Source organism: Nycticebus coucang, chromosome 16 (assembly GCF_027406575.1).
Source record: "Nycticebus coucang isolate mNycCou1 chromosome 16, mNycCou1.pri, whole genome shotgun sequence".
Classification (NCBI taxonomy): Eukaryota; Metazoa; Chordata; class Mammalia; order Primates; family Lorisidae; genus Nycticebus; species Nycticebus coucang.
Genome location: NC_069795.1, coordinates 63081804 through 63107375, shown reverse-complemented (window position 1 = coordinate 63107375; position 25572 = coordinate 63081804). Strand labels below are relative to the sequence as shown.

Below are 25572 nucleotides of genomic sequence, written 5' to 3'. Positions count from 1 at the left end.
AAATAAAAATTTGTGGTTTTTCAAGTGCACATTCCTGTTATTATCTTGTACTTACAGGAAGGGGCATCTAGCTGCTCTACTTGCAAAATGACTATATCCTTTTTTCACGGAGGATGTGTGATGTGATTTACTAAGATATGACAGAATAATCTGAATTAAACTTTATTCTCCTACAATATCCCTGTTCCCGTAACTTTTCCTTTACTATGATTACAAAGTTGTTGTCTCAAAATTCAGAAGTGTTTTTAAGACTAATGGCCACTAAAGAAAATGTAACTAAAAGTAATTTCCCTTAATCGTTCTGTCTAAATCACCGTCTGTTTATACTTAACTACATTACAGTTACAGAATATTGGCTCATGTTAGTACCCACAAGCCAAATACCAATTTGATTTTAATGCTAAGCCTGTAGATAAGGAAGGTTAAATTTTTAAGTACACATGCCAGGGGCCTAAATAAATCCCAATAAAGCTTGAGTAAGTTTTTTCTTAAACTTTCTTTTCTTTCTGCCTCCCCTCAAGCATCAACTAGAAATTGAGCAGCCCATATTCCAGCTGGACCAACTAGACTTTTTACCTACTTAAAGAATCTTCTAAAGGGATACAAGGAAAATAATTTCAATGTTGTTTCTTGGGGGACCATCACGTAGATATGATTTGAAATGTTACTGCTAACATGATGCCTGAATAAGCAGTATCTCTGACCCACAAAGCTGGAAAAATAACCACCAGGAAAATGACAGTTTAGGGCCAGGAACAAGGTCCACAGGATGGGGTATTCATGTAGCCAAAGAGGCAGAACAAATCTAATGCAGGATTTTCTTAAAGCTAAAAGAATTCAGGAGACACACCAAGAAACACCAGCTATTTTCTTTAAAGAAAGCACTTTATTTTCTATTTAAATAACTTGGTCACAGGATATTATTTTACATAAATGGCAGTAATTTATAAAATTTCCATTTAAAAGGCCTTGTCAGAGTCTGAGGTGATAAGAGAATAGGAATACAAGTATAAAAACAGTGCAAAATGTTTAGCCCACAGCCTCCAGAGTTGGCACTGGAAGTCCACTTTAATGTTGCTGGGTCAGTTACACTTAATATTAAGCTTAATATTAAATAAATATGCCTAGTTTCCTTTAGTCTAACATCAGACCCCAAATGAAAAGGCTCAAGAGCCCTGACAACTTGAGCCATCAACTCACCCAGAACCCAGGGTCCCAACAGGTTGAGGTTGTAGGCTCCATAACATGGTATTTTGTCAGTGGATCCTTCTCAAGAAATACAGGATTTTAGTTGCATCAATGACCAGCATAGACTAGCTCTGGTTTTAAAGCTTTGCCTTTTAAGTATGAATTCGTAGAGTTGAAAGGTGCCATCAGGAGGGCTAGAGTTCCAAGAAGTCACAAAACCAACTGGGTCACAGTCACGGCCCCTAAGAAATTGTCTCTACTAATCATTCGGTTTTCAGCCAGCTGCTGATACTGTAGTAAAACACTCAGTGCCAGCTGAAGTGTGGATACTTGTCCATTAACAACAGGATTAAATTTAGCTGATTCTACAAAAAGTGTCTATTAATCGTGGCAAACTATGAGAACATATGAATTTTATTCTGCATGAAGTTCAGTATGGCTTCCAATCTCCCCCACTGCCTCTGCAGGGTTTAATATAAAATGGCACGCATGTCAAGCTGCTGCTGAGAAAACCAGATTCCAAACAGGTGCCTCCCACAATTGTCTCTCATCATCTGTTGCTTATTTGAAAAATTCTCCTTTTCAAAAGGCAGGGTCCCAAAACATGGCTAAAATGAAGTCATATAAACCTACTTACTTACTTTAAAGAGACCCTTCAACTTTACGAAACATTAATTTTAAATATCCTAGTTAAAACTGTGCTTCTAGATTTCATATTTTTGCTTATATTAGTTGAGCTTTATAATAAAAAGTTAATGTCCTATTCAAAGGAAATATAGACTCTTAAGCAGATGGTCAATATTATGTAGAATCTTACTGGCATTGTGTTTTCTGGCAGTGGAAGAGTCTAGTATAGAAAATTTTCTTTTGCTAAAAATATTAGAAGTACCAAGGACTATTGCATAAGAGAAGTTTGGAAGCAATCTTTCTGCTTAGGCAGATGGTACAGGGAAGACAACAATCACTTCATTCACCAAGGGAAACACTACTTGGATAGCAAAGATTTACCATATCCTAAACACAAACACATGTGGCTGAAGTGAAACAAGCAGCACATTGTCCCGAAAACACACTTAAGGCTTTACTTGAGCAGCATCAAAGTAACCTACCAAAGAGGCTTTGTTAATGATCGGTTCATTTCAGGAGGGCCCAGCAAGAACCACAAAAGTACTCTGTGAGTACAAGAGACATTGCAAATATTGAAGGATTTTCTCCTTTTATACAATCCTGCCCCTTAACTATTTCTCCCTTACATCTGTCAAATGAGCCCATTCCCCTCCTACACGAAAGCACACAGTGTGATGAGAATGTAAGTGGCAAGAATATAGTAATTTATTAAGCCCCACATTCAGGATGTTTATTAACACAGCATGAGGATGTGGGTGAGAGAAGGGGACCTGCTTATTGGAATCACATTCAGGGGACTTGCTCCTCTGGCCAAGAATGCTGGTTTATAAGTTTGCCAGGCAGTTGTCCACTGCACCCCACCAAATGTTTTTCTTGGACTGAATCATTGACAAAGGCCTTGTCCTTTCAAAGATTCCGCAATAAATTCTTCTGCCCTCTGGAAAGAACCAAGGCCTATAACAAAATCACTAGCAAATAGCTCCTGGTTGTAAAGAGGCTCAACAGTCTACAAATAAAGACCAAAGATGTCCCGGAGCCTATAGAGACACTGCTCATGGCTGTCCCCTCATTTGCTGCTCCTTTTAGTACAAATACTTCAGATGACTTCACCACACAAAACTACAGGTTTGAACTTTCTTCTGTAAACTGCCAATTATGAGTCTCAAGGAACTTAAAACAAGTACCTTAATTCCACTGAGCCAGAATAATACACAAGTAGGCCTAGCCAAGTGAGGAAAACTCAGTTACCTCATCCAGGTAACACTATTAGGGGTGAGTTGTTAGACAGATGGTAATCATTCCTAATTCATCCAAAAGACTTCGGTCTTTCTGAACTTTTCATCACATTTTGATTGTTGATAAAGATTTGGCAAGAAGCTAAAATACTATTATACTAATGTTTCTGTGGAATTTTTATTATCGACTGCTAGCCAATCAGAATTGGCTGTGCAGCTGGCACTCCAAGAGACACAATTTCTGTCCTTTTTTTTTTGACACACAGAGTCTCACCTTATCGCCCTCAGTAGAGTGCCATGGCATCACAGCTCACAGCAACCTCCAACTCCTGGGCTTAGGTGATTCTCTTGCCTCAGCCTCCCACGTAGCTGGGACTACAGGCACCCGCCACAACACCCAGCTATTTTTTTGTTGCAGTTTGGCCAGGGTCAGGTTCAAATCTGCCACCCTCAGTATACGGGGCCGGCGCCCTACCCACTGACCCACAGGCACTGCCCTCACCGCCCATGTGCTGTCCTTGACATTATTATCTCTCTCACCTAAAACCAGTACAGAAAGAATTAAGTTATTTCTGATCCAACCTTCACTCTAAATGAATATTCCATTCTAGGCTAGGGAGAGGGCATCACTGTAGAAACCATAGCATTTGCTAACATTCCTAGGCTTGCTCTTTGGTTCACCCCAGTGGAACATGGAGCATATCATTTATTAAATAATCCATCTCTGGGGAGAGCAACAAGAAGCCTGGATAAAAACAAGGTTACATCTCAGGGACAGCCCCATGGCAAGACTAGAGATGGTGCTAGCTGGGGAGGGCAGAATTGCAAGAAGCAGTAACATTTCCTCTTAACATTTATAAATCTCTTGCTAAAGCAGAATGCACAGAATGACTGAAAAAGCTGGCAATATATTTCCCTATATTAAGCTATAAGCCAAGGCAAATTTAAAGATACGGACTCGTGAATTTTCTTTGAGATTGCAAAACAGTTCATGTATAAGACTAACCATTTCAAGAGGGTATTTTCCCCATCTGAAATTCCCTCACCTTAACTCTATGGCAGAATGACCCATTCTCCAATATATAAATATGTAATCTTTTATACATTGTCAGTTTTGAGATATAATTAAAGGGACAACCTGGTAGTTGGGGAAGAGATAGGGAAGAATAGTAATCCAATAATTAGTGGAAACGACATATACCCTGTTTTTTCTCTCCTAGCGAGATACTTTTATTTAGGGAAGGGTGAAGGAGAAGTAATGTGCAAGTTAAGTAGGAAGATACCAATCAACTCCTCAAAGAAAGTTCAAGCCAGGGTGGTGCCTGTGGCTCAATGGAGTAAGGCACCAGCCCCATATGCCAGAGGTGGCAGGTTCAAACCCAGCCCTGGCCAAAAACTGCAAAAAAAAAAAAAAAAAAGAAAGAAAGAAAGTTCAAGCCAGAATAATGTGAAAGCCAGAAGACTTGATTTTTGCAGTGTAGTGCTAATAACTAATAGCATTCGAAATATATGAATAAAAAAATGTAAGCCCTTGATATAATCAGCCTCTCTACCCAGGAAAGAGAGTAAAGTATTAACCACAGCAGTGTCTGTCCTCTTCTAGCTTCCATCATGTGTGCTAGCACCTTACCAGGTAAAATATGGGGAAGAGGGGAAAGACATTAACTCCTACTGGAGTTACTTACAGGAAATCCAAAAAGATATATAAAAAAATAAATATAAGAATTCATCACCTAAATTCATGACCACTGTACATGACATTAGCAATAATTATAAGTATTATCAACTATCCTTTCACCTTCAGATGACTAGCATGAATTCATCTGGTCATTGTTTACTCTGATTGAGTAGTTAATGTCTAATACTTAGAAGGAGAAATTGAAATTCACAGAATTGTAAAATACAGTATATGTTAATAACTGATTACCCTAATAATATTGGTGTCAATATTCTGACTTGCAAACATTTTCCTTCTGTCTTAGGATTTTCCTAAAAACACTTCATACCTTGTGGTGCTTTAGTTGTTTTTTAGTCCCTTCCACATCCCTCATCCCTCACGTGACCCTCCCGGCAGCTCCGTGAGGCAGCCAGGGCAGGCATCAGTACCCCACTTTACAGGGGGATGACCCTGAGACTTGGGAAAGTGACTCAACTAAGGGTCACATGGCTATTAAAAATTGAAAGAGGGACTAGAAACTATCCAAAAACTCTTTCCCCCACACTCATGGATGGGAATTGCTTATATCAGTTTGTGCATTAGCAATCCACATCCTTTCCAACTTCCAGTGACCGAGTCAATTAATAAGGTGACTGGCAAGGAATGGCTCTACTTTTACTGCTTCACTATAAAAATCTCTTACATCTGTGAAGTCAGAAAAATTAACTTCTTCCCAGTCCAGTCTCTAAACCTGAGCATGGCCCTATATCCCCTTTATGAAACTGGGATGAAATGAACATCCCACGTGGACACTGAAGTGTAAATGAAAGGGAGATGGAGGGAGTAACCATCGCCCCTCAGCAAGCCCCACAGAAGGCACTTCAGACAATGTCCTCGGCAGGGTGGGGGAACGCACTTGTGCCCAGGGTGGAGAACTGGTGCCAGTTCCGCAGGAAGCCCCTGTTGTACTGGCCTGTGTCCACGATGAGCCCCCAGAGGAGCCGGCGCCCAGTCTTCTGTCGGAGGGCCTGCTGGACTTCCCTCTCGGTCACATTGTAGCTGATGTTGATAAGCTGGATCAGGAAGATGTATGCCATCCCCGCCGTGATGATCACAGAGTACCACACGCAGGTGAACGACAGCGCTGAGCTGGGGGGAGCAAAGGCCAGTCAGGGCAGCTGTTTTTGTCACACTGAGAAAGCCATCATCATGCTATCATTTTATACATTTTGTTTTTACTTATTACTAAGGACTTTGGCAGTTTCCCCAACTCTCTGAAAGATACTCAGAATGTCAATACCCTAAAATAGGAAAATGAACATGTTCTATTTTATTCTAAATTACTGGTGCTTTTCCTACTGTGTTATACTAGAATAGGAAGAACCGTCGTCTGTACGCTGTGTCCTCCATACAACCATTGGAGTGCCTGACATAATAGTGTTCAACATTTGTTGAATGAATAACTCCTAAATTGTACCTAATGCCTGAGAAAACAAAAGTACCATGAGATTGCTATAAATATCTCCAAGGAAGCGTCAGGCAGGCACTTAGGAACAATGCTAAAGTTATTAATCTCCAGTCAAATGCTGGGGAACACAAAGAAGAAAACTCCCAACATTCGTAGCCCTTTGCTTACTTATAAGAGATGCAGGAACACCGGAACGTCCCAAACTTGGCTTCCCAAAGCCAAACAGACTCACACAGGGCAGGAGAGCTCCTTTCAGACTCATTAGTGAGACCATGAGGGGCTGCCATTTAGCGTCTGCCATTTGATTATTTTCATTCAAATAATCACACATTAAGCACTGCTTGGAAATAAAACTCATTCAGAACCTTCACTTGGAAAGCTGAAGGGCTTCGGAGATGATTAAATCCAAGGACCTCACCATAAAGATGGGGTGATGCAAATCCCCTCCAGAGCAGGGTGAGGACCAACGGCAGGACTGTGTTCCTCAGTTAAAACTGAAGGTGGACCTTGCTCTGCCTTAGGATGCTTAGCTGTAGAGGACGCCAAGAGCCAGGTGATCTCTGAGCAAGATGATTTGCAGCTGGGGGGCGGACCCTTGGGCAATTCGTCTGCAGGTGCTCCTTGTGGAGTAAGAGCCGAGCCCATGGCGATCCTTAGGTACATAGTCATTGTCTAATACTCCCCTCCCCTGTCCTGTACTGTATCAATAAAAGGCTACTGTGGAGGTTGCTTGGGGCTACCCTGCAATCAAGGTTAGCCCACCTCCTGCAAGCTTGTACTTCTAATCCACGTCACGCCTGGTTCCTTCCTGGGGCCATCGAGACCAGGGCCATAAAGGCCACTAGGGACTGCGACACTTAGCACCCATGGTATTAGGGCAGAATTTCACAAGCTCTCCACATAGCTAGGAAAGAAAATTACCTGAGGAAGAGGATCAATCTGTTCTGATAATGCCCATTAATGTCTAGAGCTAGAATGGCAATGGTGAGATCTATCCACATGCTAACACAAACAAACGCCGCAGAGGGATACTGAAAATGAGGAGTGGGGGAAAAAAGGATCAAACCAGAGAGTTCTCGCGTCAGGAAAACAGCGGAGGAAAGGAAGAAACAAGGGTGGAGGGGATCCCTGGCATTCAGGAGAGAGGCGGCGGGGGCCGAAGCTGAAGAATCTCAGCTTGTGCGGTAGCTCCGGGAGCCTCATAATGTATAAATGGGCCCCGACCTAACAATGCCTAAGGAAATACTGACCTACATACCACAGTAATCATGAGTGGTGTCTACAAAAAAAGTAGAACAGGAAAAACCAAGAGGTTAGAAAGAAAAGAAAGGTTGCAGACAAAGTGAGTGCTTCTTAAAAGGGTCAGAAGTATTGAATTAAGACTGGGCTAACAAGAACCAGAATCCAGCAATAAGTGAGAAGAGATTCTTGCTATTATGACAAATAGGCCCTGGTTATTTATTGTTTTACTTTCACTGTTGTTACCCTGGTGTATGAGGGGTCATCTAACCCTTGAAGCCCCTGAGTAAGCCTGCTGCTGTTTGCAGACTACTCCCTCTTCAGTTTTTAAAGGTTAACATCCTTTTGACATGACCTCACATTACCTTGAGAACTGCCGGCCCAGCAGTACGTAACAGCCCCCCTTAATGGCAACATCCATAACTTCCTCTGTGGGCCTCTATATTGTTAGATCCACAACTCACCTATAGTTTGCATAAACTCCAGGGCAGTAGAAGAGAGCTGTGAAGACACTTCTGTCTCTACAAATGGTGTCCAAGGTCAGTGTGATCCCATACACCGAGGTGAGCAAGAAGATCAAAAGGGCAAGTATAAAGGCTTGATGATTTGATTCTCCAACGCAGCTATTTATCCTCAAAACGGCACAGAGGAAAGAAAAGCATACATGTTTTTTAGAAGTTCTCTGTTAAAAAAGAAAGCTTTTAAAATAGGGACAGTGTGAATTTCACTTATTAAAAAGCAAGTTCTCTTATTTTTCTTTCTTTTTTTTTTCTGTAGAGACAGAGTCTCACTTTACCGCCCTTGGTAGAGTGCCATGGTGTCACAGGACTCACAGCAACCTCCGGCTCTTGGGCTTTCGCGATTCTCCTGCCTCAGCCTCCCAAGCAGCTGGGACTACAGGCGCCCGCCACAACACCCGGCTATTTTTTGGTTGCAGTTCAGCCGGGGCTGGGTTTGAACCCGCCACCCTCAGTATATGGGGCTGGTGCCCTACTCACTGAGCCATAGGCACCACCCTACTTCTCTTATTTTTCAATTTTAGGGAATTGAAACTTTTCCACAGAGGAACTCAGTCATATTCTCTGCCTTCCACCCTTCTTTTGAGATAGAGTTTTACTCTGTCAACCTGGGTAGAGTGCTGTGGCATCACATGAGCTATCATGATGATAGCTCACAGTAACCTCAAACTCTTGGGCTCAAGCAATCCTCCTGCCTTAGCCTCCCAAGGCACCCCCATTATGCCAGCTAGTTTTTTGTCTTTTGTAGACACAGGGTCTTGCTCTTGCTCAGGCTGGCCTCCAACTCCTGAGCTCAAGCAATCCATCTGCCTCAGCTTCCCAGAGTGCTAGGGTTACAAGCATGAGCCACCACACCCAGCCTATTCTCTACTCTTTGCAAAGTGGAATCTTATCATTAGTTTAAGGAGAAGACTAAATAAAAAAGCAGAACCTGGCTCCGGCGCCTATAGCTCAGTGAGTAGGGCGCTGGCCACATACCCCGAAGCTGGCAGATTCGAGCCAGGCCCAGACCTGCTAAACAATGATAACTGCAACCAAAAAATAGCCAGGTGTTCTGGCAGGTGCCTAGAGTCCCAGCTACTCAGGAGGCTGAAGCAAGAGAATCACTTAAACCCAAGAGTTTGAGGTTGCTGTGAACTGTGATGCCAGGGCACTCTACCTAGGGTGATATAGTAAGACTCTCAAAAAAAAAAAAAGCAGAACCTGGCTAACAAATCTTCCTAAGTATGGGTATGAAGTTTGCTGCCCAGCTATGAAGAGAGTTGACACTGTCACCAGCGTGCTAAGGAACAGGGGGCAAACAGCACAGTTATAAAAACTAAAAATGCTAAATCAGAGGTATTACCATAGTGTGGGAAAACATGGGTTAAATATGTAGTGAGTAATAAAACAATCCAAAAAGGTTAGAAACATGGTGTGAGGTGGAAAACAACTTGTTAACAAGCAAGCCATTTATCCGGTAAAAACAGTTTTATGTCACGGTCATTTGTGGGGCAGGATGTACATACCGGCACACTGGGACGCTGAGGTAGGAAAGCTACTGTTAGGTGAGGTTTTCAGGCCCTCTGCAAAGCCAGAATTTGGGTTTCCACAGAGGGACGCCCCACCCCCAACACACAGGGATTAAATGAAGACGACACAGAAATAGAACACCTAACAATGAAAACACCTATTTACTTCTAAAGACAAAGTCCCAGAAAAATACTGTCCCTGTACTTGAGCCATACCCTTGAAGTCTACTCTGATGCCCTCTTGGCCTTTCCGACACACTCACACTCTCCTACATCCCCTTCTGAGTGGGAGGATGCTACGTGCCCACAATCTAGACACAAGCATGACTCACTGACCACAATTGCCTGAAGAGCAAGAAACCTGCAAATATGCTGCTGACAGTACCATATGAATGAATGACACGCCCTTTAGTTTAGATTTACTCAGTAAAACTGCAGCATTCCCTTTAAATGTCACACTTTACATCTCATGCGCTTTATGTGCTTTCATTTGTCACTGGCCAGATGGAAGGTATGAAAGAAGACTCATCTCTCCACAAATAACCAAATAGTTTATCTGGTAGGGCCTCAACTCTATAATGGTCAGTGGAAATCACAGACAGCATCAAAAAAAAAAAAAAAAAATGATTTAATGCATGGCAAGAGGACAAAATAGTCACCTAAAATTAGGGGTATGTTTTCTTGAGCTCTGTATTCAAAAGGAATCACACGGGGAAATGTGCCTATACTGATTCTGATAAACTCTTTTTTTTGTTTTTTACATTCTACATTTAATAAATTCTTTTTTTAAAAAATCACTCAACTGTAGATACTTCTCTATTAGAAAGTAAGAGATAAATGAAGAGCAATTCAAAAGAAAATTACAAAAAATACCCCACAAGTTTTCTACCCTTCTTCAGGAAATGACTGAAGAAACTAAATTTGTGAAACTCGAAAAACTGATGACTAAGTGGGAACATCATAACAGCCCACAAATATCCACAAGGTGTAAAGCTGGGAAGCGAAAAATTTTAGGCTAGCACAAAAGAAGATCCAGTGTGGCTAGTTTTGCATGCATTTACACTTCCAAAGTCTCCAGATTCTTCCAACATACCAGACACAATGATGATCCATTCGCCTCACACAGATGCCACATATCCGGCAATGCCAGGCCCTGGCCGGCCGCACCAGCTGACACTTGGCACACCAGTCCTCCTTCACTTTGGTGGGACTTGCAGCCAACATCCTGGGAGAGCCCTTCAGGTCATCCTTCAGCGTGCGGTTGTTGAGACTTCCTGATGTGTCTGCTCCGGGGAAGCCTTTGGTCTTCTCCTGCCCTTTTCTGTCCAGGCATTCCACTTGGCTGCCACTTAGAGATCTCTCCCTGCTTGCGGGATTGCTGAGGTAGCCTGGATTCCTCTTGGCTCTGTACAAGGCTAAGAGTATCAGAAATAACCCACAGGTAAGAACGACCAGCCGAGTGGGGCCCACACGCCCTTTGGGGACCACCTCCTGCAGGAACACGTAGTACATGTAGCCCAGTGAGAATAGTCCGAGGCTCAGGAAAAACAGAGTCTGTTCTTTCCTTCTGTGAGTGAGGTAGTAGTACCACAGTGCCAGCACAGGGAGGGAGGCCAAAACCACCACCCCCAGGAGGAAGTGCCAGGAAGCTACGTGCAGGAAGACAGGAAGGAGGATGAGGGGAGGAATGATGCTGATATTAACTTTTTTGGCTCCCCTAAGCCAAGGAATTCGGAGGCGATCAGAAATGGTATCCATGATTCTTTCACAAGTCTCTGGCCGCACAGATTTACATGTAATCCATCTATTCAGAAAGAGCACAAAGAGAAGGGACTTCATATGGGTTTACTGAATTAAAAAACCACAGAATACTGAAAACGATAAAAGAGACCAAAGGCCAAGTGTCTTACTTCTTTACTACTAAACACAAGCTTTCCAGATTCACATGTCATTTTTGTAATAGGAACAAGAAAATAACGTTTAGAAACTTAACAGTCTTCACTAAAGTATTCCCCACTAAACAAATACATAGGTATATACCCGTACTCCATACAAGTTATGTTTACACACCTATGTCCTAAGAATCTCAAAAAAAAAAACAAAACCTCATAATCTACTTGTGAAGACAACATGAGGATTCAATGAACTCTTATGATCAAACATCATAAGGCACAATCAGGCGAGAGTCCACTACTTCTAGGTGGAGTCTCAGAGGGGTCTTTGTGGAAAGGTTGGATCTGTGCTCAAATCGTGATGGTCACCTAGCACTTTGTAATCAATGGAGAGGGAGGGAAGCTCTCTGGTGGAAAGAAATGTGTGTAGCACAAAACCTGGCCTAGACCTAGGGGAAAAAACAGTTTATCAGGGCCGGGGGTCTACCTAAAGAAGGATGAAGATCAAACATGTATTAATAGTATGAGTCAAATAACTGAGATAGAGGTGAACAGTGGTATTTGTTGACTTTTTTGAACACTTGGGCTATATGATGTTTTAAGTATTTGTGTCCTCCCCAAAATTCATGTTGAAAGCTAATCCTCATGGCAGTAATATTAAGAGATGGGGCCTTTAGGAAGCTTTAAATGGATTAGTGCCTCTATAAAAGAGGCCTAAGGAAACTTGTTCAGCCCACCCCCATGAGGACACAGCAAGATAGTGCCATCTATGGAAGCAGAAAGCGACAGCCCTCACCAGACAATGAATCTGCTGGTCCCCTTATCTTAGACATGCCAAGCCCCAGATCCATGAGCAGTAAATTTGTTGTTCATTAATTACCCAGCCTAAGGTATTGTTATAGCAGCCCAAATGGACTGAGACAGAAATTGATACTGAGATGTGGGTGTTGCTACGACAAATATCTAAAAATGTGGAAGCAGGTTTGGAACTGAGTAATGGGTAGAGGCTAAGAGTCCTGAACTGTATGCTAGGAAAAAACCTGCACCATTGTGAAACCACAGGGGTGATTCTGGCAAGGGCACAGAAGAAGAGGAGGGCTGTAGAGGGAAAGCCTCAATCTTAGAGATTACCTAAGAGGTCAAGAGCAGAAAGCTGGCAGAAATATCAACAGTAAAGGCCATTCTGACAAGATCTCAGATGGAAATGAGGAACATCCTACTGGAAGGTGCAGGAAAGGCCATCCTTGTTTTAAAGTGACAAAGAACTAAGTGGAATTGCGTGTATCTTAGTGTTCCGAATAACAGAATCCAAGGCCATAAAATTAAATATTTGGCAGAATAATTCTCTAGGCATAGCGTTCAGCATGCTGCATGGCTTCTCTAGAATACTTACAATAAAATTCAAGAAGAGACAAATGATTTAAAGACAATTTACAATCAAAGGGAAGCAGAACTTAAAAGATTTCGAAAATTCTCAGCCTTCTCAGCCTGTCTATATACTAACAAACAAGAAAGTGTGTTTTGGAGAGAACAGCAAGCCTGTGGATATGGGGATCAGTAAGGATCAGCCCCAGGCTTTTCATCAAACCCAGAATGCCATGGCCTTGAGGGCAGAATGACTTCATAGGAGGAACCAGGGACACCCCTGGGAGTTCAGAGATTGCTGCTCACTCAGCACACGGCAAGTCTCTGCTCCCTCTATTCTGCTGCAGCACTCCATGGCAGCTCCAGCTGTGGCTCCAGTGGGTCCAGCTACCATGCACACCACAGTGGCCACCTCTCTGAAGAGCAGCATCAGCAGAGTCCACATGGTGCTAACTCTGCAGGCACACTGAGTGCGAGAGCTACAGAGGCATGGCTACCTCCACTAGATTTCTACGGATGCCCAGGGGTGCCCTGGGGCTGAGATAGGGAACTGCCACCAGAAAGCCCCCATCAGGACACCTCCCAGGGGAGCCATGAGTGTGGGGGCATTCGGGAGAGTCCCCTCTGAGGCAATGCAGCTGTGGGGTTGGGGTCGCTCCCAAGACCCTAGGCTGGTAGAGCCACCAGTGTACAACTCGAGCACGGGAGAGCCGTGGCCTTGGCTGCACTCAGCAAAGCTGTTAAGAGTGGGACACCTAGAGCCTTGGGGGTTCAATCTCCATCCCAGTATATCCAGGAGGGACATCAAAGATTATTCTCAAACCTTAAGACTTGTTTGACCGGTTGGGTTGGGACTTGTCACTCCTTTCTGTTTTCCTGTTGTTCTGTTTTCCTGTTGTTCCCTTCTGGAAAGGGAATGTCCATTGTATGTCCCACCATTGTATTTTGGAAACACATACCTTATTGGATTTCACAGGCTCAGTTAGAGAAGAGAATTTGCCTCAGGGTGAACCATACCTTGAGGCCCACCCATATCTGATTTAGACAATGATATTCAGAGTTCTGAACAGTAGACTTTTGAGTTGATGCCAGAATGAGTTAACAGGGCTATTGGGCTGTGGTCTAAATATGTATTCCCCCCAAAATTCATAAGTTGAAATCTAATTCCCAACGGTGCCTTTAGATGATTAAATCATGAAAGTGGAGCTCTCATGAACATGATTAGTACCTGTGTTAGTCTAAAGTTTGCATTGCTATAAAAGAAATACCTGAGACTGGATAATTGGTAAATAGAAAAGGTTTATTTGGCTCATGGTTCTGCAGACTGTACAAGAAGCCTGGCACCACCATCTGCTTCTTGTGAGGGATTCAGGGAGCTTCCTCAAGACAGAAGGTCAGACGGCACCTGTAGCTCAGTAAGTAAGGGGGCCGGCCCCATATACCGAGGGTGGCAGGTTCAAACCTGGGCCCAGCCAAACTGCAACAACAACAACAAAAAATATGCTGGGTGTTGTGGAGGGCACCTGTAATCCCAGCTATTCGGGAGGCTGAGGCAAGAGGATCACCTAAGCCCAAGAGCTGGAGGTTGCTGTGAGCTGTGATGTCACAGCACTCTACGAGGGCAACAAAGTGAGACTCGGTCTCAAAAAAAAAAAGACAGAAGGCCAAGGGGGAGGAGGCAGACCACATAAGGAAAAGAGGAGGGGGGAGGAGAGGCCAGCTCTCCAGTGAACTCTCTCATTGCCAGGGGGAGGACACCAGGCCATTCAGGAGAGATCCACTCCTGTGACCCAAACACCTCCCACTTGGCCCCACCTCCAATAATGGGCATCAAATTTCACCTTGAGATTTGGAGGGGACAAGCATTGAAACTGCGTCAGTGAACAAGAACTAAAAAGAGCTTGTTCTGCCCTTCCTCCGTTTAAGGACACCCCAAGAAGGCCCCACCTATGAGGAAGATGGTCCCACCAAGTAATCTGCTGGCACCTTGATCTTCAGTTTCTCAGCCTCCAGAACTGTAGGCAATAAATTTATGTTGTTTCTAAATTACTCTGTCTAAGGCACTTTATCATAGCAGCCTGAATAAAGTAAGACAAACTAGTAAGGAAAGGTAGAGTTTAAGGAAAAGGTAACTTCAATTTTAGACAAGTTTAAAAAGTAGAGCTAGAACCTGGAAATGAACTGAAGATAACCATATGGGAGTGACAAAGAGCAGCAGGGACAGTGGAAGCACTGGACACCTTTCTCCAGAGGAGACAGGACATAGAAGTCTCAGAACCAGGAGGGAAGAGTGTTAGCAAGGTTAATGGAGAGCTGCGGTCTTGAGTGCTGGTGGTTATAGAAACAGCGTCATTTCTCCTCATTAGTGTAAAGTGCTCCATTTTCTCAGTATAGATTTTAGCCTAAGTCTAAAGAACCTATTGTTAAAGACACCTATAAAAAAGATGTATAGCAAACACTGTCAAGGAAGAATTACAACAGAGTAATAGAATCTGTAGGAGTCAAGGTTGGTACAAGACTGCAGGGGTCCCTGGGGAATGCTTTTTATGGCTATATTAATGCACCAAGCCCTATGTCGGCAATATGCAGTCACAATGACTTTTTAAACCAGAAGTAATTATTTACGGGAAAGCAAGTTTCCCACGTCCAATTCGCCTCACATCATGCCTTCCATATGATGATAATTTTTAAATACACAATTATTTATAAAATGGATAAAAACCAGGTTATTACTATTTGGTACAAAATTACCTTTTTAGATAGTGATTTCCATCACTGGGATAGTGGTGAAAATAAAAGCCAAATGCAATATATCCATCATGACAATATTGCTGCTCACAAAGAAAATAGTCCACCCAAGGTAAACACATGCCTTCTGGCTGGAGTTCCTCCCCAGAAACCAGTACCAACAGCATGAGAATGATTTTTCAAACTCTAAAGCCTTTTGTGGCCAGATGCAACTCAGACCTAAGTAGTCAATCTCTAAATGCTGAGGCCACGAATGCAGGGACTTTCTGGAACCGTGTGCATTTTAAATTTACAGATTCTACTGGCTTGCCTTTATTTTACTTTTTAATAGTAACTTGCCTACTATCCTTTCATCTGCCTGTTCTGTCATCTTCTCTCCTTAAATTAAAATGATAATCTCCTAGTAAACTGAGCTGGACAGACCTCTGTGTACTACTGCATAATTCATCTTTATAAAATCCCCACACTTAGGGTGGTGCCTGTGGCTCAAAGGGGTAGGGCACCAACCCCATATGCTGGAGGTGCAGGTACAAACCCAGCCCCAGCCCAAAACTGCAAAGAAAATAAAATAAAATCCCCACACTTCACACAGAAGCCAACTCTGATTTTAGATGCTTGGAAATAGAATCAAGAGCAAATTCTAGCATCCTGGTGGCTAAGGTGAAAGTACAGAGGGAAGTTCTTGGCAGGGCGGGGCGCGCTGCATCAGGAAGCGCTGTGTTCTTACCTATCACACCCTTCATCCAGATCTTGGCAATCACACAAACAAGAAGCCATGTGGTTCTTTTCCCCATTCCGATCTATGTACTCGCAGCAGCACAAGGGCTCCAGTTTAGGTTCTTCGGTTTTCTTTTTCTTCACTGGCTTCAGACTGCCCTTCTGTGCCATAATTTGCACCCGTCACCGTAAGGCGTAAGAAGCCCTCAGAAGGTAAAGAGGGAAAGAACACAACTTAACATCTTGTAAACACATCCACGCCTCTGATTAACCGCCAATGCCAGATCCATCAAAAAGGAGAAGAGGGGAAGAGGGGGTCCCATATCCACAGGCTTCTGTGGCTCCGCTCGGCCAGGCGCCGGGCTCCAGGCTTCTCGGGGCTCCGAGCTGCCCTCACCGCCCCTTCCCCTCTAGTGCAGGCGCCGTCTGGGAACCAGCCGTTTCCATAGCGACGGAGGAACCACGCGCCCAGGACAGCAGTGGCGCGGGCGGTGGCGCTCACCTGCGGGTGCGGGCTGCGCAGGGCCGAGCGTCCCCACCCGGAGCCTGGGCGCTGGGGGAAACTCACCCTGCGCGCTGGCGAGAAGCGAAGCGTATGCCCGCTAGTACCGGCGACCCAGCTCCGGGGATGCCAACAGGCTCCGGGCAGCGCAGCGCGCAGGGCTGCCGTCCAGCCTGGCTTCTGCAAGCCCCGCGCCGGGCGCACCTCTCCCGCCCCTGCCAATCGGGAGGACGTGGGCGGGCCTCGAGCGCTACCCAGCCAGGAGAAATGACCTTGGAAGGGAAGTTACCTGCCCTGCGGCCGGAGGTGTAGCTGCACCCAAGTGGCGGAGACAGAGCGCAGATGGGCTGACTCCTCCAGAGGCGCGGGCGCTGTCTCCCGATCTCCGCTCCGCGGGGCTCCGGGCGAGACAGCTGAAGTCTCAGGGACCCCAACTCCGCTCGGCCGCGCCCGCGCCACAGCCGCCCACCTGTGAGCACAGCGCGCCCGCCTCCCGGCGCCGTCTCCGCCGCCCTCCGGCCCGCCGAGCGCGGAGCGGCGGGTCCGCGCGCGCTTCCGGGTGCCCCACCGCCGAGCCCGGGATCCCCGCCCGCCCGCACGTGCGCCGCCCGCAGCCCCGTGCAGCCCGCGGGCAGGCCCCTCCTCCCGGCGCTCAGCCCTCGGCCCGGGCGCCCGGAGACCAGAAGAACGTGCCCCGGGAGCGAGTAGTAGGGCTGGGCGCGCGGGGCGGGCCGCGCACCTCTGGCCAGCCCTGCCCGCCCCTCCCGGGCCCGCCCATGCCTGCGGGCGGCGCGTCGGCGTGGCCGCCTCCTGAGCCCTCGGGTGCGGGCGAAGTGCGGAGACGGAAATACGGAAAACCCGGGAACCCGGAGGATTTCCGAACGACGTGAGACTGGGCCAGTCAGCCTTCTTCCCGATGCCGGCAACAGGCGTGTGGGGGTGGGGGTGGGTCTCACAGCAAAATGTTACCTAAGTCCCCAATTCGCTGACCTTCCCTTAAAGGCCCATCACTGCTACTAGATCTGTTTATTTATCCAATTTGTTCATTTTCATGCTTTCTGGAGAACAGTCTTCACAGTAGACAAGCAGGCCTGTCTACTAGTTTTGTTCCAGTAATCTGCATGTTTGAAATGAAATTGCTGAGATGAGAGTCGTCTTTGGGTTTTATTTTTGCACAAAATTTTTTAGCATGTAGGCCCATGCACATGTTTTCACTATGGAAGGCTTTCTGGTTTTGGTTTTTGTTTTTATTTTAAGTAGAAAAGGAAGAAGATAAATGACAACTCAGACCTATTTCCAGTTTTATTGATACTCAATTTACGTAACAGACTCAAATCTTAAAAACTGAATTCTGCATCCACACATATTTAGCCTTAATTTATAAAGCAACTTAGGTAATCTTTGAGGTATAAGTACAAGTTTTAAAGAAACTTTACAAAAATATTGTTTGTCAGTGATCATTTTTGTGAATTTAACAAAAAATTCAAGTTTTTAATCCAGTCACTCTGGTTCACAGCCAGATGCTACATAAATCCTTACCAAAAGGAAATCTCAGTGCCCCCAGGATAAATGAAATTTACTCAGAAAAACCCCATCATTTCCTTAATCAAGTCAATACTTGGTTCTCTACAGGTATCTCAAAAATGACCTTAACAATGACATGGAGCGTTGGTGGCTGAGAAAAAAAGAAAACATTTAACTAAAGGTAATAGTTGTTCAAATGGTAAGAATATATACACATTATATGTACGTTCCAGAGAAAGAGCTCAAGAGATGAAACCATAAAACACTATGTGAACTTTTCCTAACTTCGGAAAAAAAGACTGATACCGTTAGTTTACAAAATCCTTCCTTATTTTCACAAACCACTTATATTGAGACATAAATGCCTAAAAAAATAACATGAAAGAGCCAAAGCTTGTTGTCTGGCTTGTAACTTACCAACTAAAACAAGTCACACACAAATACAAACAATGAAACCATACATGGTACTGCAAAGACAGATTATTTTCAACTTGATGGATCGTTTCTACCTTGAAAGGTTGCTAAGCTACAGCCAGGCTTAGTTTAAGCACTTGATCTGTCACTAAATACCCTGATTTTAACATTATCTTCTGGTTTTGAAAACTCAGAGGATGGTTCTTCATTTTGAATCCTGGTATCCTATCTCCTAAATTGACTCTTTTACCGTTTGATGTCTGAAGAGGCAAGATAATCACACCTCTGATAGCTGTCTGGTAGCTAGGTACCTAAGAGAAAACTCTCATAAAGATAGGACAACATGGTTGAAGAACCTTTCAGATAATAACAACATGCAGATTCAAAAAGTTTGACTATTGAATTTGCATGCTAAATAAATGAAGACATTATAATAATTACAATACACAAACCTAGAAATGTTATGGTCTATATGCCCAAGAACTGATACTTTAAAATTAGTAATGATGTAGAGGTTTCTTCTTATATTCTCTTCTTTAGCCTCTTGAGCTTATTCAACTTAACCAAGCAGCCTATTGGACCCATATTGATTTTGTGCTAACAGATAATACATCAAACCTCACTGTAGAAATGAGACTATAGCACTCACATTTTCTTTTTGTATCACAGAAATTAAATTGCACAATATATCTCATAGTTCACTGGGAAATTCACAGCTTAAAAAAAATACGTGTAAGTGTAAGGATAGATTCTAAAGGCCATCAGAGATTAATTATATAAATGTTATTGAAAAGAAGAATGTTCACATTAGAAATCTTAATGAGAAAACAGAAATATTCCTATGACAAAATCCTCCATCCACTGGTTTTCTTCCAGTTGTTTTCTTTTAGTTGCAAGTATCTCTACAGTTTTAGTCCTTAAAATCACTAGCTTTCAACAGCCATGCCAGTCTTATTCTTATTTAGTAGATCAAAAGTTTTCTGAAGCATAATAAGTGAGCTCTTCAGCTGCAAACAAAATTTTCAAAATCAGATTAAGTTTTCCTGATCATTTTTGTGCCAAAAGTTTACAATTACATTTAATATAATTTTGTTTATACTGATACCCATACAAAATACTAAATATAAAACACCTGATTCTTTCGGGTATCTGTGTATCAGTATAGTCGTTACACAGTTCTTTCCATTTGCTGGAGTATTATACTTCTTACCTCCCAATAGGTCCCTTAATCAAATTACCCAAAGTGAAAGGCTTATTTTCTTCAGTGGTTTCCGAAATTGCAGTGGTCTCCACATTATCCCCTAACCAACTGAAGTTCCACTTCTGGGTCTTTGCATGCTATTATGCTAATGTTCTTCACCTACCTAAAATGTTCTCATGCTTACCGTCTTCATGTAGTTCTTCCTCATCAGCCTGCCTCTGAAAGCATGATTCTTGCTACTCAATGCTTCGACACTAGATTTTGTACCTTTTCAATAGTCTTTTTTTACACATAGATATCTGATTTCTCTAACAAATTATAGGCAACTTCAAATCAAAAATTGTATCTTTTTTGTATTCGTATATTCATTCAACAAATATTTATCGCTTGCCTATTATTGATACATGCTGGGCACTGTGCTAAGCACTGGATATACAATGGTGAACCACACAGGCACTGTTACTGCCTTCCTGGCGCTTATAGACTAGTGAGGAAAAAAAAACTAAAACACACACACAAATACATACTTTTTAAAGTTTTTTACTTGAGCAACTGGAGGATGGTAGTGTCATTTTATGAAATGAGATCCACTAGAAGAGAATTAAGTTTTGGCTTGGAGGAAAACTGAATTCTGTTTTGGACATCATCAGTTTGGGATGCCTATTAGTCATCTATGCGAAGATGCCAAGTAGGCAAGTGATTGTGAGTCTAGCACTCAGGGAAGAGGTGGAGATGAAAGAAATAGATCTAGGAGGTGCTAAAGTTTGAATATTTGTGTCCCCTCCAGAATTCATGTTGCAGCTTAACTCCCAATGCAGTAGAACGAAGAGGCATGTCCTCTGGGAGGTGATGAGGCCATCTGGGCTCTGCTCTGATGAATGGATTAGTGCTCTTGTAACCAGGCTGGAGGGAACAAGGTGGTTTTTGTTTTTTGTTTTGCTTTCAGTCCCTTCTACCATGTGTGGACAACTAGATGGTGCCATCTATGAGGAATAGGCCCTTACCAGATACTGAATCTGCTGGTACCTTACTCTTGGACTTCCCAGCCTCCAGAATTATGAGCAACCCAGTCTCCAGAATTATGAGCAACAAATTATCATTCTTTATAAATTGCCCAATCTCAGGTATTTTCTTATAGCAACACAAAAGACGCAGGGGTCCTCAAACTTTTTAAACAGGGGGCCAATTCACTGTCCCTGAGACCATTGGTGGGCCAGGCTATAGTTAAAAAAAAAAAAACAACTATGAACAAATTCCTATGCACACTGCACATATCTTATTTTGAAGTAAAAAAACAAAACAGGGAACAAATACAATCACACCGCCTCATGTGGCCCGCAGGCCATAGTTTGAGGACCCCTGGACTAAGCAGTCATTGGCACATGTGGTTATTTAAAGTTAGTTTATGGATTAGATCACTTATAAGGAAAGTGGTAGAGAAGGGAAGAGAATCTGACACAGCCTGGGAGCGTTAGGGCCAGGAAGAGGTCAGGTAGAGGAGGTGGTATTAACTAGCAAAAATCCGTTTTACATTATTCTAAGTGGAAGAATCCAAACACAAAACCTCATAAATTGTATGATCCCATTTATATGAAATATTCACAGTAAGCAAACCCATAGTAACGGAAAGTAGACTTCGTGGGTGACGGATCAAGACCGAGGGGAGTGAGAGGAAGGCAGTGACCCTAACAGGTACAGGGTTTCTTTGGGGGTAATGGTTGCACAACCTTGTGAATGGAATAAAAATTATTTCAAAGAGTGAAGTTCATAGTATGAGAATTATATCACTATAAGATTTTTTTTAAATAATAGTTTTAAAGAAGGCTAGATTAGATACATTTCAAAAAAGGAATGATCAGCTCTCTCAAATGCTGACACTGTAGGATGAAGACTGAAAAAAGGAAAATTATTTTCATAAGCCAGGCGTCCCTGGGGAACTTAGTTCAAGCAATATTAGTGTGGGGAATTATGGGGGAAGAAAACCACACAGGAGAAAGATGAAGAGCAAATAAGTAGATTAAATATAAGAATCCATCCTGTTCCCTCCTAAAACCCCATTAAAAATACAGTGAAGGGATTTTTTTTTTTAAGGCATAAATCCATAAGGACAGAGAGAACAGAAAAGGAGACAAAAGCAACACAATGTTGAGAACTGGAAACCAGAGGGATGACGTCACAGGCCTGAAAAAGTAGAATCCTAAACTAATAATAAGGAATGCTGAGAACCAACAAAATTAACCCCAACAAAACCTCACAAAGCTCAGGTATTGATGGCCTGGAGTATCTGGAAGTGGGAAGAGACAATAAAAGGACTGGAGGAAATTTGGGGGCATCTGACCTTTCATATGACTTAGGTAGACAAATGGATTTTATTTTCTAGAAAGGATAAAACAAAGGGTCTCTGGCTGTTTGGCAGGGGTGACACCAAAGCATTGTTAAGGACAGTGTTATATACCAAAAGCAGGGGGATTATATGAAAAAGTATGTAATGAATGCTGAGATCATCCCTCTGTCCTGCCCTCACAATCTCTCTTCTCCTACCCAGATCCTAAAATGCAGCAGCCAACCCTTAATCCTCCACGTGCCAGGGAGACTGGAAGAGTCTTCTCTGTGGAGACTGATCGATCCTATGACAAACTAACCTGAAGATACTGATACCGGGACTTCTCAATCAATAGTCCACCCAGGTCTATAGAGAAGTTCAGGTACACCAGCCTGATTCACATGTTAAGACCTTCAGATTCACACAAGCAGAAAGCAAGTGGCAGATTTCTAAAGAAAACCTCTAACCCTAAAAGTAGAAATTAAAATGGAAGGAAAAGCTCTTGACGGAAAATGATAAGCAGGATGAAAAAATATTTAACTATCAGTAATATCCTCAGAGAGCTAAAGATACTATAACCATTTAATAAAGGTTACAATACCACAAAGAAAAGAAACAATTCAGAAAAATAACAGCTCTTCAAAGTTAAAAACTTGTCACCAAAAATTAAAAAGCTCAATAGAAGAATTTGAAAATAATGTTGAGGAAATGTCCCAGAAGTAAAACAAAAGCAAAGATACAGAAGCTGAGAAGGGCAGGGAAGAAGGCTAGACAACCCATCCAGGAAGAGGCGGACATGTGAGTGACAGAAGCTCTGCAGAGTCAGGAGAGAGAAAGTGGAGGGGAGGAAAGCATCAACTAGATGACACAAGAGGTCTCCGGAACTACAGGCATAAGTTTCCAGAAGTAGCACTGCAAGCCACAAGACAGCAGAAAAATGCCTTTAAAATTCTGAAAGAACATTATTTCCAATCTATAATTCTATCAGCAGCCAAACAACCATGGGAAAGGGGAAAACAAAAAAATTTTCCTGATAGGTGAACGCTTAAAATATTTACCTCTACATTCTCTTTCTCAGGAAGCTACTATTTGATGTGCTCCACTAAAAGAAGGAAGTAAGCTAAGAAAAGAAAATATGGGCTATAGGAAACAAAGGTGACAGGTGACAGGGATGCCCAGGCTGACAGCTATGCACCAGGCACAGAGGGCCACTGGCCTGATGGGTGGAAGGCTCCAGCAATGGGAAACCTGAGTGGACAAAGACTTTGAAAGGAGATTTATAAACAGAGAATTAGGGGATGGAATATTTGTAAATAGTGGTAAAAGTAATTGATAATGCTGATAAAAATACTAGTAAGGGCAGCACCTGTGGCTCAGTGAGTAGGGCGCCGGCCCCATATACCAAGGGTGGCGAGTTCAAACCCAGCCCCGGCCAAACTGCAACAAAAAAATATAGCCAGGCGTTGTGGTGGGCACCTATAGTCCCAGCTGCTCGGGAGGCTGAGGCAAGAGAATCGCCTAAGCCCAGGAGTTGCAGGTTGCTGTGAGCTGTGTGATGCCACAGCACTCTACTGAGGGCGATAAAGTGAGACTCTGTCTCTACAAAAAAAAAAATACTAGTAAAATAACTATGGGAAACATACAGTTGGATCCTATGGAGCTGTTAAAAGAAGAGGAAGTACTTAATATACTGATTGGGAAGTATCTCTAAGATATTTGGTTAATAGGTAAAAGCAAAATAATAGAAGCTACCATTTCTGTAAAAAGTTACTATTAAGCATACAATTTTATCTAAGAGGATCAATAAAAATGAAGTAGATATATACATGCTGATATGAAAACATCTTCAAAATATAGTATTAATTGAAAAGAGGATATGTAAGTGTGTGTATTACATAGTCCCATTTTGAAAAAAAAAAAAACCCAATGGCTATATATATTATACACATAATACAGAAAATGGCAAGTGTAGTTGTTTCTAGGAGGGAGATTTCTTCAAATAATAATGTAGAAAATATTTCTTCAGAATCAGAAGAGCAACTGATTCCTACAGGGATGAAGACACTATGTACTGTGAAATACAGAGTTGCCTACCTGTTCAAGCATGACTATGGAGTCTCGGAGCACTCCTTTTAAACGATGGGTCTGATCTTTGTTTTTTGGAATATTTTCGGCTCTGGACACCATAGCAGAAGCTAAACTGAAAGAAAAATACCATCTTCAAAATCTGGAGAATGGCTTCTGGTCTTTCATTTCCAGAAATCATTAGTACTTCGTACATTTGAAAACAAAGAACAAAATTATGTGAAACTTAGTAAATGTGGAATGTAAATGTCTTAGCACAATAACTAAGAAAATGCCAGGAAGGCTATGTTAACCAGGTTGATGAAAATGTGTTAAATGGTCTATGAAACTAGTGTATGGTGCCCCATGATCACATTAATGTACACAGCTATGATTTAATAAAAACAAAAAGTACTTTATGACTAGAGGTAGCAACCCAAAATCTCCGAAACTAGAATTAAATTTTCAGCAACTAAAGAATTATTGAAATAATACGGTGAATACAGAGGGGTTGGGGTAGGAATACTTACTGTAAAGACTTCTCTTCTTGGAGGTGGAGGCGGTAAAAGGACTGAGCAGCATACTCTATCTTTGACAGCTTCAGGAACAGCATCACATTCAACAAAACCAGCACCAGCACACTGGGCAGAGCAAATCACACTGGTTAATCCACACTAAGACCGGAAGCATTGCTACTGAGAATGTACATGCGAAAGCTTTAGAAATACGTATTATATACACTATTTTCCAGTTATTGTTCCTGTTTAAATCAATTATCCCCATCTTATTATATAAAATAATTACTTTTTATATTCTATACCCCCTCGTAGAGTGCCATGGCGGGTCACAGCTCACAGCAACCTCAAACTCTTGGACTAAACGATTCTCTTATCTCAGCCTCCCAAGAAGCTAAGACTACAGGCGCCCACCACAATGCCAGCAATTTTTTTTGTGGTAGTTGTCGTTATTTAAGCAGGCCCAGGATGGGTTCGAACCAGACTGCCTCAGTGTATGTGGCCAGTGCCCTAACCACTGAAGCTACAGGCACCGAGCAAATAATTACTTTTTTGAAGATCGAGTTTCACTCTTGCCCCAGGCTACAGTGCCATGGCATTAGCCTAGCTCACAGCAACCTCAGTTTCCTGGGTTCAAGTGAGCCTCCCGCCTCAGCTTCCTGAGTATCTGAGACTACAAGCACCTGCCACAACACCCAGCTAGTTTTTCTTGCTCTTGCTCAGACTGGTCTCAGACTTCTGAGCTCAAGGGATCCTCTTGCCTTGGCCTTCCAGAGTGCTTGGATTATAGATAGGCGTAAGCCACAGCACCTGGCCTGAAATAATTACTTGTAATTATTACTGGGTGTTGAGAAAAAGATGGTA

General features: G+C 43.0%; 2 protein-coding genes across 6 annotated transcripts in view; both read right to left on the bottom strand.

Annotated features, from left to right (window-relative positions):
* Positions 1–872: 872 nt before the first annotated feature.
* Positions 873–17094, bottom strand: ZDHHC23 (zinc finger DHHC-type palmitoyltransferase 23). 4 transcript variants are annotated; one of them, XM_053565621.1, is made up of 5 exons: positions 16957–17094; positions 16176–16370; positions 10537–11247; positions 7879–8046; positions 873–5856 (listed from the first exon to the last, which is right to left on the bottom strand). In XM_053565621.1, exons 2-5 carry the CDS (start codon positions 16334–16336, stop codon positions 5589–5591), a joined length of 1308 nt encoding a protein of 435 aa, XP_053421596.1. In that variant the 5' UTR covers positions 16337–16370; positions 16957–17094; the 3' UTR covers positions 873–5588. The 4 variants fall into 4 exon arrangements, with proteins under 4 accessions (XP_053421596.1, XP_053421599.1, XP_053421597.1 ...); XM_053565624.1 differs by having other exon boundaries at positions 7879–8037; XM_053565622.1 differs by lacking the exon at positions 16957–17094 and adding an exon at positions 16668–16928.
* An 857-nt stretch (positions 17095–17951) lies between these two features.
* The window catches only part of GRAMD1C (GRAM domain containing 1C), a 98185-nt gene continuing 90564 nt past the window's right edge, over positions 17952–25572 (bottom strand). For both annotated transcript variants that reach the window (XM_053564209.1, XM_053564208.1), the window contains 3 exons: positions 24724–24834; positions 24224–24329; positions 17952–19612 (listed from right to left, as the gene is read on the bottom strand). In XM_053564209.1, coding sequence (XP_053420184.1) covers positions 19532–19612; positions 24224–24329; positions 24724–24834 — 298 coding nt within the window. In that variant the 3' untranslated portion in view covers positions 17952–19531. The remainder of the gene's footprint in view (positions 19613–24223; positions 24330–24723; positions 24835–25572) is intronic.

What these genes read in the sequence shown, in the direction of transcription:
- ZDHHC23 (XM_053565621.1), bottom strand. Translation starts at nt 16,336, where the DNA reads ATGGCACAGAAGGGCAGTCTGAAGCCAGTGAAGAAAAAGAAAACCGAA. An exon ending in CTGGATGAAGGGTGTGATAG is followed by an intron (nt 11,248 to 16,175) that starts GTAAGAACACAG and finishes CTTTCTGAATAG; the next exon opens with ATGGATTACATGTAAATCTG. An exon ending in ATGGATCATCATTGTGTCTG is followed by an intron (nt 8,047 to 10,536) that starts GTATGTTGGAAG and finishes TGCCGTTTTGAG; the next exon opens with GATAAATAGCTGCGTTGGAG.